Genomic DNA, 20,441 nt, shown 5'->3' with positions numbered 1-20,441 from the left:
TCTCTGTTAGCGTGTTCCAGCAGAGGAACTGTATTTCAATTCATTCCCACCTGGCCCTCATGAAAAGCAAAAGTAGGTATTTTTGTCCTAAAACACTTGGTAGGAGTGTAAGATTTTTGCATTCCTAAAAGGTGACAAGGTAGAGCGCCCAGATTTGAAGGTCCTAGGTTATTAGTCCAGTCTCCCATTCCCTTTGTGTAATTCTTCCCTCTCCCCATTAGGTGTGGTGCAGTGTGACAAGTGCTTGACTGGTGTGCAGTGTGTGAGTGAACCTGTATAAGAAGTGGCACTTTAGGACTGTATAAAGCATGATTTTGGAACCCAGATTTTGCTGTATATTTGCAATGGCACTTTCTACAATGTGAACTTCATTAAGTACAAAACTTCTAGGCTGAACTTAATTCAGTATCTTCTTTGATGCTTTTGTACTTTTTAAAAATTGTTAAAGCCCCAATAGCTACCTTTTGGGCATGTGTTTTAAATTCTCCATTTTTTGTTGATAGGGATCAGCTGGCTAGTAAAGAGTTTAAATCAAGTTGAATTAAGAGATTATGAAAAATTATGACCTCTTCCTTTAGGAGGTAGTTAGTTATCCAAAAGACGTGTGTCTTTATTAAGGTGATATATTTTAAATATCTTTGGGTGTGTTCCTGGAAGTTTAACAAATAGATTGGAGAATTTAGGTTTTTATTAGTACATAGTACCATTTATACAAATTAGAAAATGTTAATTTAACAGCTACTGAATTATCTATATATACCTTTATTAATCACTATTGTTCCAGCAGTTTTAAAGTTGAATGAATAATCTTATTAGGGAGAAAATTCAATTGTAAATTGAATCAGTATAAAGAAAGTTACTAGGTAACTTCATATTGCTCTGAAGGAAATATGGAACTTACTTACACTGTTCAATTAGAATAGTGTTCTGCAAAAATATTTATAAAACCTCTCAAGATACTTACTGCTACTGTAATTTTATATGAAAATAAGTATTTTTCAATAAAGCACTTATAAATTAATCTTTGTTTAGTTATATTGAGAAAAGGGTATTTAATGTCCTGCATAAATGACAAAGAACAATCATTTATTGGTTTATTGTCTCTACGAAACACATTAGTCATTCATCATTTAAATATCTGACTTCATTAGAAACCGTTTTAACACTTTTTCTCCCTCCTGCCATAAAAATACAATAAGTAATTTGCTTAAAAAAAAAAACTATGAACAAGTGTTCTGGTTTCTTCTCACTCACCTAATATGTACCTCAGTGACAGCAGTTTGTATATCAGTAACACAGTAGGCTGAAGACTGAGGTTCAAATGCTCTTCCACTTAAAAGTGCTAATAAGCTATGGAAACTGCTCTCTCTATACACCTCCTCTCCATATCCTAACATATGTACACCTGAGACCACTGATTTAAAAATCATTAGATAGTGCTGAACTCCGCCTACTTCATTAGTTTAAATGAATGCAACTTACCTTTAGCATTATATTCAGAAAAATGCATAAGCCTCCAGGTCCCCAAGAATTTGGAGTACTGAACTAGATAACCACCCTGAAGACACTTCTGACAGAAGTAATGCACTACGTAAAGAGAGGTTTCCAGAACTTGCTGTTAGAACCTAAGCATACACGGACAACACTGACACCAGTCACTGCGCACACCGTTTTACTCCGCAGGCAGTCCTTTGCCATTGGTCAGCTCTACTAGCCCAAGTCCAGCAGGAAAGTGCACGGTGCACCAGATTCGCCAGCTCTTAAGTTGCTACCGTTTTCTCTTCTTTACTGAAAGGTTGTACTGAGCCAGGCTTTACCCATGACAGGCCAGCAACGTGAACACTTTTATTGTGCTGTTCTTCAGGCTTCTTCTAGGCACAATGAAAAACAGACATTAAAAAATGACTGATGAGGGGATTTCAGCACTGTGCAAATTTGTTTCCTCAAAAGTTATTTGTATATACTGAGTGGTCTCCAGTGAAGATATTTTAGAAAGGAAACAGTGAGTTAACGATTTCCAAACTGGTAATCTACTTACTTTCTGAGTTAGCATCTTCTCTCTGGCTTCATCATGTACAGAAGGATTCCATGGAGAAAAGCTTCGGGAAGAGAAAAATATTAAAAAATAGCTTACTAAATTTGTTTAACATCCATTGTTTTTTACATTTTTAACCCAGTTCCCCTAACAAAAGTTAACAAGGAACAATCTTTAATCAGTTGTCAATACGTAAGTTTTAGACATTATCTAAATGATTTTCTCACAATAACTATCCCTTAGCACTTTACATGGGTTAGCTCATTTAAGCCTCACAACCACCCCTGAAGTCCTATTACTTGAAGAAAGTGAGGCACAGTAAAATTACGTAATCGCTCTGGGTCACCAAAGCCAGTAAGTGCAGAAGTCACTCAGTCTAACCGTAGAGCCCAAGCCCTTGACCACTCCCACTATGCACAGCAACACCAGTGCTGCCCAAGAGCTCAATCGCTTCCGTTTTCAATACTCCTGCAGACACCCTTCCTCAACATAAACTAACACAATGCTCAAGGAACCCATCATTCACACTATTCACACTATTCACACTGTTCAGCTTCCCTCCTTTCACCACATCTGTAAGTTGGTTGGGGTATGGGAGTTTAAGAGGGGCTCCAACTGGAAAGAAAAGTCCTTACATTTGAATGAGCACATTACAAGCATCCAAAGTCATTAAATAGCTTGCTATTGGCACAATGTGTCAGTCCACGTTGAAAGCAGAAATCAAGCTGATACCAAGTTAGAAAGGTTGTAGGCTAACAGATTATACACTTTCCTTTTAAATCCCCATTCTAAGGCCACCTGGAAAACAGCAGCACAGTACTGCAAAGTGTAGTTTATCTTGATAATGTACCACTTACCTAATTGCATAGGGGTCTTCTATTTTAGGTTGGTCAAACAAATGAGCAGTGCACACCTTAACACTGTCAACCACTTTACTTTTAAAAAGCTGAATATCTTTTTCGTACCTGTGTTAAAAGTTTAAATCAAAAGGTTACCAACATAATCTACTTTGCTATCTTTTCAAATTTATCTTACATAACAAAGCAAAGTAACATACAGTACTGCAGCCTCTGGGTTTAGGGGGCTTGCTGTATCAATCTTGTAGAAAACTCTCCTTGCATACATCAATACTTGCCAAATATGATTATAGTTCCGCCTAAAGGGAAATATGGCAGGATTACTGAGGCTTCCTCTTGCTGGCTTATGTCACCACACGAAACTTTTATTTACTAACCTCCATTTTGCAAATGCTCTCTTCACATCCAGTTCACCTGAGGTGGGATCAACTAGCGGGTGAAAGACGGGAATATCAAACACCAAACGCTACATTGAAAGAGAGACACATCCTTTAATGGAAGCAATGGAGCATATTAAACCCACGCGGATAAGTTGTAAAAGAAGCTTCAGGACAAGGCAGTTTTGTTGCTTAAAGTCAAAGAGCTGCCTCAAGAGGGACACCTAACTACTTTCACCATTTTCCTGTAAGACTAAATTTTGCAGTGAAGCAGGGGAAAAGTCGCCCTTCTCTACCACAGCATAACAATCGCAATTCACGTAGTGAGAGCTGTACTACAGCTTCCAGCCTCACTTGCACACCCTGAGCAGAGAAACAAGTAAAGCTGAAGGCAGAGGCTAGCATGGCAAAAGATGCAACAAAGCAAAAAATCCCCCTGAAAGACTACTGAGTAGACAAAACATTTCGGGAAACTGAAATCATAAAAGTATTAGGCCAGGAAAAGAACCAAGAAATCTTTAAAGCCCCTTATACCCTCTTCCTGCAGTAAGGGTCCAAGAAAGAAAAGAAGCCAGACTGTATCCCCAACTTACTGGACAGTCACCATCTGGGTAGTTATCGGGGATGTAAACTGTAAACTTAAATACACCATCTTGATAAAGTCCATGCCGTATGAATATTACTCCAAACCACACTGTAGGAAAAAATAAAAACAGTTACAGGCTAAGTTTGTGTCAGAGGAACCAAATATGCTATAAAAAGAGCGAATCCTTCTTACTTAATGCAGATCGATAAGATGGCTGCACATAGACACCAGGTAACTTCTGCTTCACAACCAAGGTACTAAAACAGAAGCAGCACAACAGTGAGATTGCACGGATGGAAACGACATACAGACCAAACCACCCACGTTCATTTTTTGAAAGAAGGAATAGTCCCTTGAAGGGCAGCTGATACTCTAACCATACAGACAGAGTCATCACAATCTCTCACCTGGCCCTGACTGCTGCCTGTTTACTGGTTTCATAACACATGCTTACAGAGAAACACAGCCAAATAAGGGCCCCAGATTAAGAAATTAAAGCCGAACAGGGATACACAATCAAGTTTTCCACCCAGAAATCAGCTTCCCCAAAACACCACCTTGGAAACCAACCTGTAGGTAATTCTGGACATCAAATTTTAGGTCAGTGCGAGTATCTGTACGATTATTGCTTTTGTGACCATGAACAACACATCTTACCCACACACATTTAAAAGCCTTTTTAAAATACAACTTTAGGTAATTAAGACATTAAAATTCCATGGAATTACCCTCATTTGGGGGTCATTTTAAGTTTGAACACCAGTCGGTGCGGCAGTGTTCCTGGTAGAAGGCAGGCAGCCTGAGGCGCTCACACTGTACTCTGCTCCTGAATTTACCCCCAACTCAGACACTTGAACTCTGTGGGCCGTGGCGTGGGAAACGGTGGGTGCTGAAACAAGGGAAGACAGAGGCTGCACTGGCTCTTCTGGGACCTGGTCACCTGACAGCCATTCTGCTCTGTTCCTGTTTTAGCTGAGCTGTGAGCCTAAACAAGTAACACTGTGACCAGACCTTGAAAAGAACAATGTTGACTGAGGGTCTTAAGACACATTAACCTGCCAATCCTGAATGTTACTGCGAAGCAGCTTATTGGACCTCAGCTGACTGTTTTTATTTATGACCTATTTGCTACCACACTTGTATTTCAATCATTTTAAAGTAGTTATCCCATTTTTAACTCCCTGTAATTCAGCATGTCAACAGCAGCATGGTTGGCAGATGTATCTACTGCAGTGAGGTTTGCCAAAAAGGCAATTTTGTGTCCTAATACAGACAGCAGATTTAATGCCACAACAGAAGCCTGTCCAACTCACTGCCTCGCCTCAAACACAGGCTTCCATTATAAAGCTAAAGGGACCTGTGCTACCAAATCACACTCGCCATTTACACTGGGGCCTCAGACCCTCTGACCATTACAACGTTAGCACAGTGAGAGACGGCTGGAGGATGCTTTTAAAATTAAACTTCATGTACAAAGGAAGTTTTACATGACTGAAATTCAGAATTAATTCTCCAGACGTTCTGCCCATATAACAAATGATCAAATCAAAGGCCATCTGCACTCAATCACTATTTGAGCCCCTCTGATGGGCCAAGCACTGTGGTACCACTACTAGACTCTGCAGAAGTGCCCGTCTCCTCACACTCTACTGATATGTGCAACTTCAGTCCAATTTTTGACTTTTGTGACCAGTCAAGTTCTTACTTACATGGAGCCCAAATCTTTAAAACTTCCCCATAATGGCCTAGTTCTGCCCCTGGGGGTCATAGAGAATAAGTCAAATCCCCTTTCTAATGACGGACCTTCAGGTGAAGACAGCATTAATAAGTACTTTCCAGGTTTTCTCCAAGTCAGTGGTTCCCGTTCCTTCAACTGCTGACTGCCAAGGTCAGGCTTCCTGACCTCCGCCTACTGGGACCATCTCCTCCTGGGACCATCTCTTTTGGGGACCCTCTCCTCAGTCTGTCAGGATAGATGCCTCTTACAGGGTGATCACCAGAATGGAGCGCAAACCTCCAGCTGGGTTTGACCCAAGAAAGAATAGATCGCCACCCTCCCACTGTCCCACCCTCTACAACAACCTCTTCAGAGGTGAATTCCTCACCTCATATAAAGGTAGACCAAAATTAAGTTCCTGGTTGCTTAATAAATCTGTTTCCCCCTCCTCTTGCTCTCCAAAACAGACATGGAAATTAAAGCACACATTTGCCTTTAAATCTTACTTAGCCAAGCTCTCAATAAGAATCATTACTTTTAGAAGAGGATATTTATATAACACCACTTAGGCCTTGGTGAAGAAAGGTGATTTTACTAGCAATAGAGTCCATCCTATATACATTAAGGCTAATACTGGAGGGGGATGGGTTTGAGCTTTAAGATTAAATGGCTGCTGTTTACTGAGTCCTTTAGAATAAGTTTCATTCTTCACCTTCAAGGGTCATTCAAAAGTTAACCAGTTAGTTTCAGAACTTACAATTCCGCAAGAAGGGAGTATTCCAGGTAGAAAGGTCCGTAAGAAGCATGCGTGCCATTTGCTGACTGTGTTGCCGGGGCAGGAGATGAAGGCTTAGTTATGGGCAAAGCATTTTTGGGAATAGAAGGCAGCTGTTTCTTTGGAGCAGTGCGTGGAGGACTGGTTTTCACATCCCCTGTTAATGTCTTTTCTTCACCATCAGATCGCTATTCAAGATGAAGCGGTGAGAACATTTGTTAGGATGATTCTTAAATCACAAGACTACATGTGATGTCCTTTAGTCTTTGACTGAAAAGCCGGAGTTACTCTTTTACAAGGACATTCTAGCACCATGCTCAAGGTGACCTGAAAGTCTGTTGAGCAGGCAGGCTATTACAGAGAGCAGAGCAAAGCTGAAGCAGCTAGTCATAAGGAAATTCATCCGCCAGCTGCATCCTATAAAGACAATAAGGCCAGTATTTACAGGACTTACTTGAAACGGAGAAAGAAATGGTTTCTCCTGGTGGCCCCAGAAAGAGGGCAAGGGGTTACTACACAATTAGACAAGACTAGAAAGGTCCCCTAGCATTTAGCTGTAGAAAGTCGGGTGCTAAGCATCTCAAAATAAATAGTATAGAGGACTGAAAGCAGTCACTACCTGATGCTTCGGTTAGAAACTAAGAATGAAGCTGTTCTCTCACTTGCATGGGTCTGATTTTGATCTTGTCCCTAATGGACACGTTTCCACATCTGGACTATCATCAGTATAAACTGTCATTCTTAGTCAAAGACAGAGGGGTAAATGAGTCAGAGGCTAAACTGCCGTCTCACAGGCATCTCCTCGGCTCGAGCGCAGTCAAAGCCTGCGGAGTTGGCTGCATTAAAAGCGTACACAGCATCATGTACAGGAAAAAGGATTAATAGTGGTGTTCTCTTACACGTGGAATTATGGGTGACATTCATTTTCTTTTTGTGTATTTTAAGCTTCCCTAAAATGTATTTTATTTAGAAAACTTAAACCAGTGCCCTCAAGTCTGACTTGACCGTATTGGACTGGTCTTGCCCAACCAACACTTCTCTAACCATGAAATCTTGCAGTTTGTCAAAAGACTACTACAATAAAGTGTCACAAATTTCATCATGTGTAAATATAACCTAAGTCAAAATAACAGAATTTTGATTACTAGAATGATTTCTATTTGAGATGTGATCTTGGTCTCAGAAACTGACTTTAATCAACCAAATAATTGTTTCCCAAAAGTAAAACCTAAACTAGAAAAACAAGGTAATTTTGTTAAGATTATAGGCAACCTTGGTATGAATTATTTTGGCCCCTGTTCTGACACAAATGGGTTTCCTCAGTAAATTTATCAACTATACCTACTTTGCGTACAGAGCTTGTAGACATGCTCCAGAAAGGGTTCATAACGTGTACTCCAAACAAAGAAATTCAGTGGTCTGTGTCATCAAACTCTTCCGTCCGCAGAATTCACTTTACCTTAAAATGAGATGGGAAAACAGAGAAACAGACCAACACCAACAGTTAAGACTTCTGAAATAGTTAAGAACTAAATCTGTATCTCTAAGCAGAAATACAGTATAATGTTATATAACATGTAGTTATAAAAACCTAGGGGGAAAAATCTTTAGAAATAGTTTCCTTCTATACCCCCTCCCTCTCCTGACTCCAATTTCTTTCCCATCTTTAAATGCCGACAGGAATCTGTGTACCAAGTCCTTGGCCAGGATTCAGAATATTCAGTGACACAGTTCAGCTCTGGTGCCAGAAGTGCAAAAGATATGGACTACAGCAGCTGCTACTAGCATAATGTCTAGGCATTTAACTACTGGGAAAGCCAGGTTCAGAATGCACTGTACCCACTGACACAAAAGGTCTATCACAGTTCTCAGGGTTATGGGAATTAAAGATCCAAGGGAGCTGATTTGAGAGTGTCTTAAGTACAGAATGATTCTCTCCCACAAAACTAGCAACCAAAGGCAGAGCATACGAGACAGAGGGGGAGGGAGAACTGGGTCCTGTCTGGACCATCCACAAAACAAACAAACAAAAAACGACCTTTTCCAACTGCCTCAAGTGTGGAAACAGCAGAATTATGCGAAGTGGATAAGAAAGCATGTCTCAAAAGTCACCAAGTCAGTGGGTCATTTACTAAAAATACAAAGGAAGAGGCAAAGGACAAGCAGCAAGCGGAGCGTAAGAACAGTAATTTGTCTGCTCTGGTGACTTCCCCCAGGCTTGGTCATGTTTAAAACAGAGCTCTGCTAAATTCCTACTTGCACCAGTCAACAAGCTGAAGGTGAAAAGGGTAAAAATTTAAAGCAACATTTTACAAAATTTGTAAGAAGCAAATCATTAGAGAAGCATGTACCAAATGTCCCTAATCAGCAAAAATTTGTTTTCTGCCGAGCCTATGACATCCACAGGTGGGTCCCATACCCTACCAGTGCCCATTACTGCTGCTTTGCTTTCCAAGATACAATGCCACCCAATAACTGAATCCAAGTAATGAGGATTCTGTTTCTCCCACCTACCTGATGACTTACATCCAGTAAGTAGCAACTTATTGCTGAGAGCTCTCTGCAAATCTGTCTTTAAAGGTAACTATGATACAAGCCAAAATGGCTGAGACATCAAAACTGTGTGGGTGTGTATGTTCCTGTTTGGTGCAAATAAGAACAACACTGGTTTTCAGATCCAGAGTAATGTGCAGCACCCAACCATCATCTAGAACAGACCTGATTTAACAGGGAATCCTGTCCCCCTGGGATACAGCGCTCACCACCATGTAAATTTACTGGGGTGGATCAGTCACCTGTAAGGTCCCTTCCAAGTCTAACACGTAAAGATCCTATGACTTTGCCCTTAAGAATCAAATAAAATTTAGTCCCAGTTCCTCCTGTCTTTAAGAAGGAGGTATTGTCTACTGCTGCCTTTGTTTCCAGCGACGGCATAATCGAGAAATTGTAGCACGCTTTTCATGAGCAACTACACTCTTTAATAGCTATCTACTTTACCCAGGCACAGTACAGCATTTTTCCAACAGGAGTGACATCGATGGAAGAAAACACAAGGCACGTCCTACTCATTCCGAAACAACTTTAGAATTTCTGCTTGTCTGGTCGTACAAACAACACATGATTGTCTCTTTATATCATACAGCTGAGAAGTCGTAGCTCGGCCCTGTAAGAATGTCCTGAGCCAAAACTTAAGAGACGGGCGGTGCTTACCTCCTATGTACCATAGTTCCTAAATAGGCACATCACCCCGAACAGCCTTAAATTCCACGTTAAGAGGCGACAGAGCAGGGCCCAGGGAAAAGATGAAAACAGCCTCGGCCCCGTCTCTCTGGGGAAAGCCGGGACGGGCACCCGCGCCCGGGGCGGAAACCCATCTCCGCGCACGCAGGGAATCTGGACAAACCTGTCTCGGGATGATGCAAGGCAGGAGCCAAATCCCGACCTCGCAGATAGCTCGAGGCCGGCCAGGCCCGCGAGACCCTCTGGTGGGGGGCTGCGAGCCTCGGACGCCCCCTTCAACCTGGGAGCGGGGACAGAGCCGGGAGTGGGGAGGGGCCGAGGAGTGCGGGCCCCGGACGGGGCGAACCGGTCCGGCCCACCTCCCCTCCTCAGGCCGGCCCGGCCCCGCTCCCGGGCAGCCCCCAGCGCCAGGCCCCGGGCCCCGCGGCGGCCGGTGCAGCAGGTGCCTACGAACGCGGACAGGTGCCCAGCCCCGCCCCCGTGTCCCAGTGCGGCCGCCGTCGCTACGGAGTCGAGGGCCCCTGGGAGGGTATATAAATGCCGGCCCCGAGGACGCTGGCGGTCCGCGTTTGAGGACTCGACAGCCCTCGCGTACCTACCACCGGCCTGGCAGCGCACCCCACCTCGGTGTTTTTAATGCAGTGCTCCCGGCTGCAGAGCGCCGTCGCGGCCCCTCAGCATCTCTGGCCGCAGAGCCAGCCCAGCCCCTACCTACTCCCCGCCCCGCCCAGCCCGGCTCCCAGCCTCCGGCTCCGCCCCCTGCCCCCCTCCCTTGGACCCGGACGCTTCCGCCCAGCCTCGCGGCGCCGAGTGGCTCCTACACCTGTCCGTCAAGGACGTTCTTCCGGGGGCGTTGGGGCGGCAGCACTAGGTCCTGCCAATCAAATCTGCTCGGTTCGGGTGGGGCCGCACTTGACCCTCCCCTTACGTAACAGCGTCCAGAGGGAACTGTCAGTCACGGAAGTATCGGCCCCGGGGGAGGGATGGGGCGGAAACAAACGCCGGTACATAATTGGTCACAGCGCCGCCAGTCACCATGGAGACCCGCCCACAGGTTTGTGCGTGGCCACCGCTGTTGTTCAGGCAGGCTATGGCTGCGGGTTTTCCAAATCCGAGGCAGGGCGGGGCCGGGCTCGGGGCAGGAGTCCGAGAGAGGAGCCCGGTCGCCGCCCGACCGCCTGGTGCCCGCCCCTGCTCGGTCCTCAGTCCCTGGCGTCGCTGCGGGGCCCGAGACCGCCACGTCGGGTCCGCCCGACGTGGGAGGGACTGGGGCCGCTGTCAGGTTGATAGACCCTGGAAGAACTTCTGGTGTAACATTGAGAAACGCTCATTTTCTGTGTCAAAGAATGGAGGAGCGAAGGGATGCAGAGGATGGGAGCTAAACTCCCAACTCATCCCTTGGCAGTAGCGCTGCCAGAAGGCTTTTTTAAAAGTGTACGTATCGGACCCAACGTATGGAATCCCAATCCGGGGGGTGGTGAGTACCAGGAATTTACATTTTTCACAAATTCCTCTGGTAATTCTGGTACGGACTGAAGTTTGAGAACCTCTCATGGTAACGTAGCGCCTGGTCCTCTGATTTTTTTTTTTTTTAACCTAACAAAGGTGATCTGGAACACCTTTACCACATCTAACTCCTTACTGTTCAAAAACCTTCCACGGGAACCGTTTCAGACTGAATAAAATGTAAACTTAGCCTGATTTACAAGGCACACCCTATGCTGACCTCGTTCCCATATTCCCGTCTCATTTCCCACGTTTTTCTCCAGCCTCATTCTGTGACGGATGCCCTTGGCTTACACCCTCCGAGCCTTTTATTACGATGGTGCCTCCTCTTGGGATGCCCTTCCAATCTCCACCTAACTCAGTATCTTACACTCAGAAGAAGAGGAGTATTCCCTGATCAGGTTGTTTGTTCAATTTTTGGTTGCCTTTGAAATTCTGGTAAAATGACCTCCTTGTAAAATGGCAGACAGCCAAACTCCCCTAATCCCAGGGGTTGGTTCTGAAATCCAACTTCCTCCTCTAGCGAAAACATTCCTGAGCCACTTCCTTTTGTCCAGTTTGAATAGACTTAGGAATGTTGTAATGCCCTTCCTTAATATTAGTCTCGATCAATATAAAGAGGAAGATAAACAGGAAATCCTTTCTCCTGGCCACAGGTGGTCTCCCTTGGCACCTCTTTCTGACCCAATCCCTCCTAAACTTGGCAGTCTCATCCTCTCCTAAACTTTTTTCTGATCTCACCTTCTACCCTCCTCCTTGGCAATCTATCCCTTCCCTCAGCTTCACCAAGGACTCACATATATTTCTCCAGCTCGGACCTCTCCACTGAGCTTCAGCTGCACGTATCCAACTGCCCATTTGGCACCAGATGCTTCAGACACATATCAGAATCCTTACAGCCGCACATGCCAGAAAACCCAACTCAAATCGGCTTGCATAGCCAGGGGATTTGCCTCACATGTAGGGCAGGTTCCAGCGGTGGCACTGTGGGCTTTAGGCACTGCTTTCAGGCTGGTCGCAAGATGGCTGCTGCCATTCAAGACACACCTAGATGTGACAATGTCTAGCAAAATAAAAAGCATCCTTTTCTCCCAAAGGTCTTTTTCGAAGAACAAGAAACCCTTTCCCAGAAGCTCCCCCAAGCGATGCTTACCAGAAATGAGTCACTGGGTCTCTGCCCTCAATGAAACCAGTCAAGGGCAGGTGGAATGAGTCTGTCATGATTGGCTAGGGCTCAGCGAGATTTACCCCAGATCCCTGGCCTTCAGACAGACAAGTGATATGATTGGATTTGTAGTTTGAAAAGGCCACTTTGTATGGAGAACAGATTGTGCAAATACAAGAGCGTGTGGGGAACCACTGCGGTGGCTCAGCAAGACACCATTGCATGAATTTGATGGTGGAGATGGAGAAGTGAATGAGTTCAGATATTTAAGAGGTAGAATGGACAGGACTTGGCCATGGATTAGATATGGAGGGTAAGGGGTTGAAGACAAGGGGGAGTATCATGGATGGAGCCTAGATTTTGACTTGAGCTACTGGGTGAATAGTGAGGCCACTCACTGAGATGAGAAACAGTAAGCCATACTGTTTACGGGGGTGGGGGAGATGGGGAAATAGTTCTTTTTGGGATAGGCAACATTTGGGGTGTTTCTGTAAGTACTGTTGCTTGCATACCTGGTAACCATTCCCCCTTCTTCATTGCTAACAGAGCCTTGATTTTTGTTGAGGAGCCCCCCCCCCCTTCAGTGGTTTCCTGTTGCTCTTGGGACAAAGACCAAACTCCTTACCATCACCGAGGGCCCAGCATGGCAGGGCCAACACCTGTCCAGCCCCACAGGCCCCAGGTTCCAACCACTTACATCCTTTTAATTCCTTGGAGGTGTGATGCTCTCCCTCTCTGCCCCACCACAAGAGGGGGCCTTTGCACTGGATGTTCCCTTTGCCTGGACCTTTCTTTTCTCTCCCCCTATACAGACCTCTGCTCAAACACCACTTCCTCAGGGCAATTTTCTGTCTATTTGGGAGATGACTTATTAGTAGCTCTCTCCATACTACACAGTAAGCTCCACCAGGCAGGAACCATGTCTGTTTCATTCTTTCTGGTCTCTGCAGCATCCAGTCCAATGCCTGGATGTAGTAGGTATGCAACAAATACTTGACAAATGAAGGACAGAAGCAACTAAAGTATATTTAAAACACCTGCCTACCTGCATGCCCCCAGTTCTGCACCAAGAAAGGACCTCATTATGAAAATGAGGATGATTTATTTAAACGGAAATGAGGAGGCAGCCTTGAGGTACCATTTCTTTAAGACTAAAATGTAAAGTACTAAGAAAAAGAAAACTACTGGCCCTAAACATTACCTGTAAAACATTTTTAATCACTTCATATTAGATTCATTATTGTAAGTTTTGGGAGCATATATGATATTTGTGTCAAAAGATGAATTCTGCATAGAGGGAACTTTCCTCGACATAATAAAGGCCATATATGACAAACCCACAGCCAACATCATCCTCAATGGTGAAAAACTGAAAGCATTTCCACTAAGATCAGGAACAAGACAAGGTTGCCCACTCTCACCACTCTTATTCAATATAGTTTTGGAAGTTTTAGCCACAGCAATCAGAGAAGAAAAGGAAATAAAAGGAATCCAAATCGGAAAAGAAGTAAAGCTGTCACTGTTTGCAGATGACATGATACTATACATAGAGAATCCTAAAGATGCTACCAGAAAACTACTAAAGCTAATCAATGAATTTGGTAAAGCAGCAGGATACAAAAATTAATGCACAGAGATCTCTTGCATTCCTATACACTAATGATGATAAATCTGAAAGTGAAATAAAGAAAACACTCCCATTTACCACTGCAACAAAAAGAATAAAATATCTAGGAATAAACCTACCTAAGGAGACAAAAGACCTGTATGCAGAAAATTATAAGACACTGATGAAAGAAATTAAAGATGATACAAATAGATGGAGAGATATACCATGTTCTTGGATTGGAAGAATCAACATTGTGAAAATGACTCTACTACACAAAGCAATCTACAGAGTCAATGCAATCCCTATCAAACTACCACTGGCATTTTTCACAGAACTAGAACAAAAAATTTCACAATTTGTATGGAAACACAAAAGACCCCGAATAGCCAAAGTAATCTTGAGAACGAAAAACGGAGCTGAAGGAATCAGGCTCCCTAACTTCAGAATATATCTACAAAGCTACAGTAATCAAGATAGTATGGTACTGGCACAAAAACAGAAAGATAGATCAATGGAACAGGATAGAAAGCCCAGAGATAAACCCACGCACATATGGTCCCCTTATCTTTGATAAAGGAGGCAGGAATGTACAGTGGAGAAAGGACAACCTCTTCAATAAGTGGTGCTGGGAAAACTGGACAGGGACATGTAAAAGTATGAGATTAGATCACTCCCTAACACCATACACAAAAATAAGCTCAAAATGGATTAAAGACCTAAATGTAAGGCCAGAAACTATCAAACACTTAGAGGAAAACACAGGCAGAACACTCTATGACATAAATCACAGCAAGATCCTTTTTGACCCACCTCCTAGAGAAATGGAAATAAAAACAAAAATAAACAAATGGGACCTAATGAAACTGCAAAGCTTTTGCACAGCAAAGAAAACCATAAACAAGACCAAAAGACAACCCTCAGAATGTGAGAAAATATTTGCAAATGAAGCAACTGACAAAGGATTCATTTCCAAAATTTACAAGCAGCTCATGCAGCTCAGTAACAAAAGAACAAACAACCCAATCCAAAAATGGGCAGAAGACCTAAATAGACATTTCTCCAAAGAAGATATACAGACTGCCAACAAACACATGAAAGAATGCTCAACATCATTAATCATTAGGGAAATGCAAATCAAAACTACAATGAGATCATCTCACACCAGTCAGAATGGCCATCATCAAAAAATCTAGAAACAATAAATGCTGGAGAGGGTGTGGAGAAAAGGGAACACTCCTGCACTGCTGGTGGGAATGTGAATTGGTACAGCCACTATGGAGAACAGTATGGAGGTTCCTTAAAAAACTACAAATAGAACTGCCATATGACCCAGCAATCCCACTACTGGGCATATACCCTGAGAAAACCATAATTCAAAAAGAGTCATGTACCAAAATGTTCATTGCAGCTCTATTTACAGTAGCCTGGAGATGGAAACAACCTAAGTGCCCATCATCGGATGAATGGATAAAGAAGATGTGGCACATATATACAATGGAATATTACTCAGCCATAAAAAGAAACGAAATTGAGCTATTTGTAATGAGGTGGATAGACCTAGAGTCTGTCATACAGAGTGAAGTAAGTCAGAAAGAGAAAGACAAATACCGTTTGCTAACACATATGTATGGAATTTAAGAAAAAAAATGTCATGAAGAACCTAGGGGTAAGACAGGAATAAAGACACAGACCTACTGGAGAATGGACTTGAGGATATGGGGAGGGGGAAGGGTGAGCTGTGACAGGGTGAGAGAGAGGCATGGACATATATACACTAACAAACGTAAGGTAGATAGCTAGTGGGAAGCAGCCGCATGACACAGGGATATCGGCTCGGTGCTTTGTGACCGCCTGGAGGGGTGGGATAGGGAGGGTGGGAGGGAGGGAGATGCAAGAGGGAAGAGATATGGGAACATATGTATATGTACAACTGATTCACTTTGTTATAAAGCAGAAACTAACACACCATTGTAAAGCAATTATACCCCAAAAGAGATGTTAAAAAATAAATAAATAAAAGATGAATTCTTGGGACTTCCCTGGCAGTCCAGTGGTTAGGACTCTGTGCTCCCAACGCAGGGGGCACAGGTTCAATCCCTGGTTGGGGAACTAGGATCCCACATGCCGTGCAGCAAAAAAAATAAATAAATAGAAAATAAAATTTTTAAAAAAGATGAATTCTTCTTGCATTAGGACTTAGTAGACGTGTGATCTGTATGAGTATTCAAGACTCGTGCTCATTTTCTAATCAGCAAAATATTCATTGAATCCATTCTTCTTTTGGTCTTTGGGAAATTAACTGTACAAAGCAGTTTAGATCACTGATTTACTACTAAAGCAAGGCCTGAACAGAAGGAAGGGACCAAATGATGGTTAGTTGGAATGTATATGTTTTTCATACATGTGGACACATATGAGCCAGTACGTTAAGCTCAATTCATTTGCCTCCTAAATCCTTTTCTGAAAGGTAGATTCCTATATAGTATGGTATGTGTATCACTGATTACACCCATCGTTAAAGATACATGTGATGATTGTATAGCTATGCATTTATTTTAATACATCAGAGAAAAATTCAACAACACATCACAACCATAACTTTATGGATAGTAATGTTTAGGATGAGACCACAGTAGGCATTTAAGTTGTTTTTTTTTTAAGTGAATGGATTTAAGAGAGGATATTAAGTATTACAGTTAATGATCCTCAGATATGGCAGAAATCATGAATTTTTGTCAATGATTGAAGTTTGAGAAACACTGCTATAGAGGATGATGTGGCTTTTATCCTTTCTACATCCTCACTGATCATTATACTTCTTGCTTATAACATCACAAATGGGCTTCCAGTTTTGGGGTGCATCACATTTTCTTCCCTGACCTAGTTCCTGTAACTCCTGGTTCTTGAATAAATTAGTGAGTGGATGGTTGGATGATTGGATAGACAGATGAAAGGATGAATTTTACAGAATACAGTATTTCAAGTCTAAATCAGAGTAGCCGATGGACCACTGTATTTATGCCTTAAGGGAAAGCAACCAGTATACAATATTGCAGCTCATAGAGGGCCAGAATAGAATTGATTTTCTTTTATAAACAAACAGCGCTTTGGGGATTTTCCTGGTGGTCTGGTGGGTAAGACCCCATGCTCCCAATGCAGGTGACCCACGTTTGATCCCTGGTCGGGGAACTAGATCCCGCATTCCTGCCGCAGCTAAGAGTTTACATGCCACAACTAAGAAGCCCACGTACCGCAACTAAAAGATCCCGCGTGCTGCAACGAACATCCTGGGTGCCACAACTGAGACCCAGCACAGCCAAAATAAATAGAATACTTAAAAACACCAAAACAGAACACAATCAAACAGTACTTTGAACATGGCATGACACTACAAATAACCACCCACTCTCCGCATGCTGCTAACTATTCCACCAGCCACAAGAGCTATCTTCTCTTTAATTGGCATTCTTTGCAAAATCACCTCACTCTGCAGTTTTAAAGCATTTGGAAAGATGATAAAGGCTTAAGGTTAGCTTTAACTAGAGTGGCAGATTTAGAAAGGGAAAACCAAAAAGAGAGAAAGAAATATTCATTCATTGATAAATAATTCAGGGTCTGCTGTGGGTAAGACACTGTTCCTGACATAGACACCTTCCTTTCTTACACAGGTAAATAGTGATTTGTGGAAGACAAGAAGTCCCAATGATTTTGAGAGTCTGCTACCCAAAGTAAATGACATTGTCACCATCATTTATTCCAACTTTTTAATGTAAAAATTTTCAGTCATACAGAAAAGTAGAGTACAATGACCATCTTATACTCACCACCCAGTTTCAACAACGTTTAATGGTGTAATCGTTTTGCGATATTTCCTTTCCCTGTCTACTTTTTTATTCCTGAATCATTTCAAAAGAAGTTGCAGAGAGAGACAAGATGACAGAGAAGGAGGATGGGGAACTCACTTCCCCCCACGAACACATCAAATACATCTACATGTGGAGAAATTCTCACTGAAGACCAACTGGAGACTGGCAGAAAGGCTCTTGTATAACCAAGGCTGAAAGAAAGTTCCACACGGAATTGGGTAGGAAGGGAAGAGAAGCCATCAGGTCGGGACCTGTGCCCCTGGGAGGGGACTCAGAGGAATTCCCTCTGACTCCTTTTACACAGGTGGGGTTCCTCCCTGGGGAGTAAGCACTTTGAGCCACATACTGGCCACACCAGCCCTGGGGGATCTGACTCCAGGAAAGGCGTCCGCTTGGCTGGCTGGAAGGCTGGTAGGACTAACAGGAGGACTGTAGGAAGCCTGGACTCCACCTGTGAGGCATGCATAAATGCTTGCTTACTCCCCAGACAGCGGAGAAAGGGCAGATTGAAACTGCCTGGGATCCTGGGTTCTTGCGACCACCCTGGCACTCAACCCAGCCTGAGGTGAGCGCCTCCACCTGCCCTGCCTGCTCTGCAGCACAGCTCCACACTACAGTGAGGGCTTCAGGGGCCAAGGGGAGAGCTCCGTTGTGAGGAACAAAGGTGGCTCTGACTCAGAGTGACCTCTGAGTGGGGTGGGGGCAGCCACTATGGGTGCTCATGGAGACAGTACATCAGAAGCGATCAGGGACCCTGACTGCAACCAGGACCACCACAGCTGTACCCAGACCCAGGCCAAGCACCAGCACCAGCCCCTCTGGCTCCAACACTGCTCGCCTCTGGGACAGGGGAGCCAGTGCTGGGGTGGGAGGAGAGCACACCCTTAAAGGGAACAGAGCCAGGTCAGACCTGACCGTCAGGGCTTCTGCTCCAGCAACTTGGAACTTGCCTTCACCCTCAAAATAGTGGTGTTGGCCACTGAACAGAGGAGAAGCCCTGGCTCACACTTGGTGCTGGCTCTAGCCCCTTCATCTCCAGCCCCACCTCCTACCAAGGTGATAGCTGCCAGAACACCCTGGAGAAAGGGGTCAAAAATGTATTTGATGAAATTATGGCTGAAAACTTTCTAAACCTGAAGAAGGAAACAGATATCCAAGTACAGGAAGCACAGAGGTTCCCAAACAAGATGAAGCCAAACACACCCACACCAAGACATATCATAATTAAAATAGCAAAGGTTAAATACAGAGAATTCTAAAGGCAGCAAGAGGACAAAGAGTCATATACAAGGGAACCTCCACATAAAGCTATAAATGATTTTCTCTGCAGAAACTTTGCAGGCCGGAAGGGAGTGACATATATCCAAGGGGCTAGAAGGGAAAATCCTGCAACCCAGCCTAGCAATAATATCATTTAGAATTGAAGGAGAGATAAAGAGCTTCTCAGACAAGTGAAAACTAAAAGAGCTCATCAATACTAAATCTACCCTAAAAGAAATGATAAGCCTCTTCTTTAAGTAGAAAAGAAAGGGCTATAACAAGAAGTAAGTATAGGAAAGGAAAAATCCCACTAGTAAAGGCAAATATATAGTAAAGGATCAACCTCTTAAATAAGCTAGTACAAAGATTGAAAGACAAAATATTGTAAAATCAATTATAACTACAATAATCAGTAAAGGGATAAACATAAAGATGTAAAATATGACATCAAAAACACAAAATGTTTGGGAGGAGAGCAAAAAGTGTAGATCTTTTGGAATGTGCTTGAACTTAAATGAATGTGCTTAAACAAGTAGATATAGTTTTAGGTCAACATATATGAACCACACGGTAACCACAAATCAAAAACCTACAATAGAAAAACAAAAGTAAACAAATGGGACTTAATTAAACTCAAAAGCTCTTGCACAGCAAAGGAAACCATAAACAACATGAAAAGACAACCCACATAGTGGGAGAAAATGCTTTCAAATGAAGAGACTGACAAGGCATTAATCTCCAAAATATAGAAACAGCTCATGCAGCTCAATATCAAAAAACCAAACAACCCAATCAAAAAATGGTCCTAAGATCTAAGTAGAGATTTCTCCAAAGAAGACATACAGATGACAAAAAGCACATGAAAAGATGCTCAACATCACTAATTATTAGAGAAATGCAAATCAAAGCTATAATGAGGTATCACCTCACACCAGTCAGAATGGCCATCATCAAAATAATCTACCAAAAAAAAAAATCTACAAACAATAAATGCTGGAGAGGGTGTGGAGAAAAGGGAACCCTCCTGCACTGCTGGTGGGAATGTAAATCGGTACAGCCACTATGGAGAACAGTATGGAGTTTCCTAAAAAACTAAAAATAGAGCTACCATATGATCCAGCAATCCTACTCCTGGGCATATACCCAGAGAAAACCATAATTCGAAAAGGTACATGCACCCCAGTGTTCATTGCAGCACTATTTACAATAGCCAGGACATGGAAGCCACCTAAATGTCCATCGATGGACATAAAGAAGATGTGGTACATACATACAATGGAATATTACACAGCCATAAAAGAGAATGAAATAATGCCATTTGCAGCGACATGGATGGACCTAGAGATTGTCATACTGAGTAAAGTAAGATAAACAAAGACAAATATCATATGATATCACTTATATGTGGAATCTAAAACAAAAATGGTACAAATGAACTTATTTACAAA

The 20,441-nt window shown here is 43.1% G+C and overlaps 1 protein-coding gene across 5 annotated transcripts; it reads right to left on the bottom strand.

The window, feature by feature from the left end:
• Positions 1-18: 18 nt before the first annotated feature.
• On the bottom strand, positions 19-10,267 carry AKTIP (AKT interacting protein). 5 transcript variants are annotated; one of them, XM_082862801.1, is made up of 10 exons: positions 10,187-10,267; positions 7,693-7,806; positions 6,330-6,535; positions 4,048-4,112; positions 3,863-3,963; positions 3,270-3,358; positions 3,093-3,191; positions 2,893-3,000; positions 2,039-2,099; positions 19-1,871 (listed from the first exon to the last, which is right to left on the bottom strand). In XM_082862801.1, the coding sequence occupies exons 2-10, from the start codon at positions 7,732-7,734 to the stop codon at positions 1,761-1,763; spliced, it is 882 nt and encodes a 293-aa protein (XP_082718927.1). In that variant the 5' UTR covers positions 7,735-7,806; positions 10,187-10,267; the 3' UTR covers positions 19-1,760. The 5 variants fall into 5 exon arrangements, with proteins under 5 accessions (XP_082718927.1, XP_082718931.1, XP_082718929.1 ...); XM_082862805.1 differs by having other exon boundaries at positions 19-1,868; XM_082862803.1 differs by having other exon boundaries at positions 10,183-10,258.
• Positions 10,268-20,441: the final 10,174 nt, after the last annotated feature.

This window comes from Leucopleurus acutus (genome assembly GCF_964270905.1).
Source record: "Leucopleurus acutus genome assembly, chromosome: 20".
Classification (NCBI taxonomy): domain Eukaryota; kingdom Metazoa; phylum Chordata; class Mammalia; order Artiodactyla; family Delphinidae; genus Leucopleurus; species Leucopleurus acutus.
This window is presented reverse-complemented; position numbering and strand designations above follow the sequence as displayed.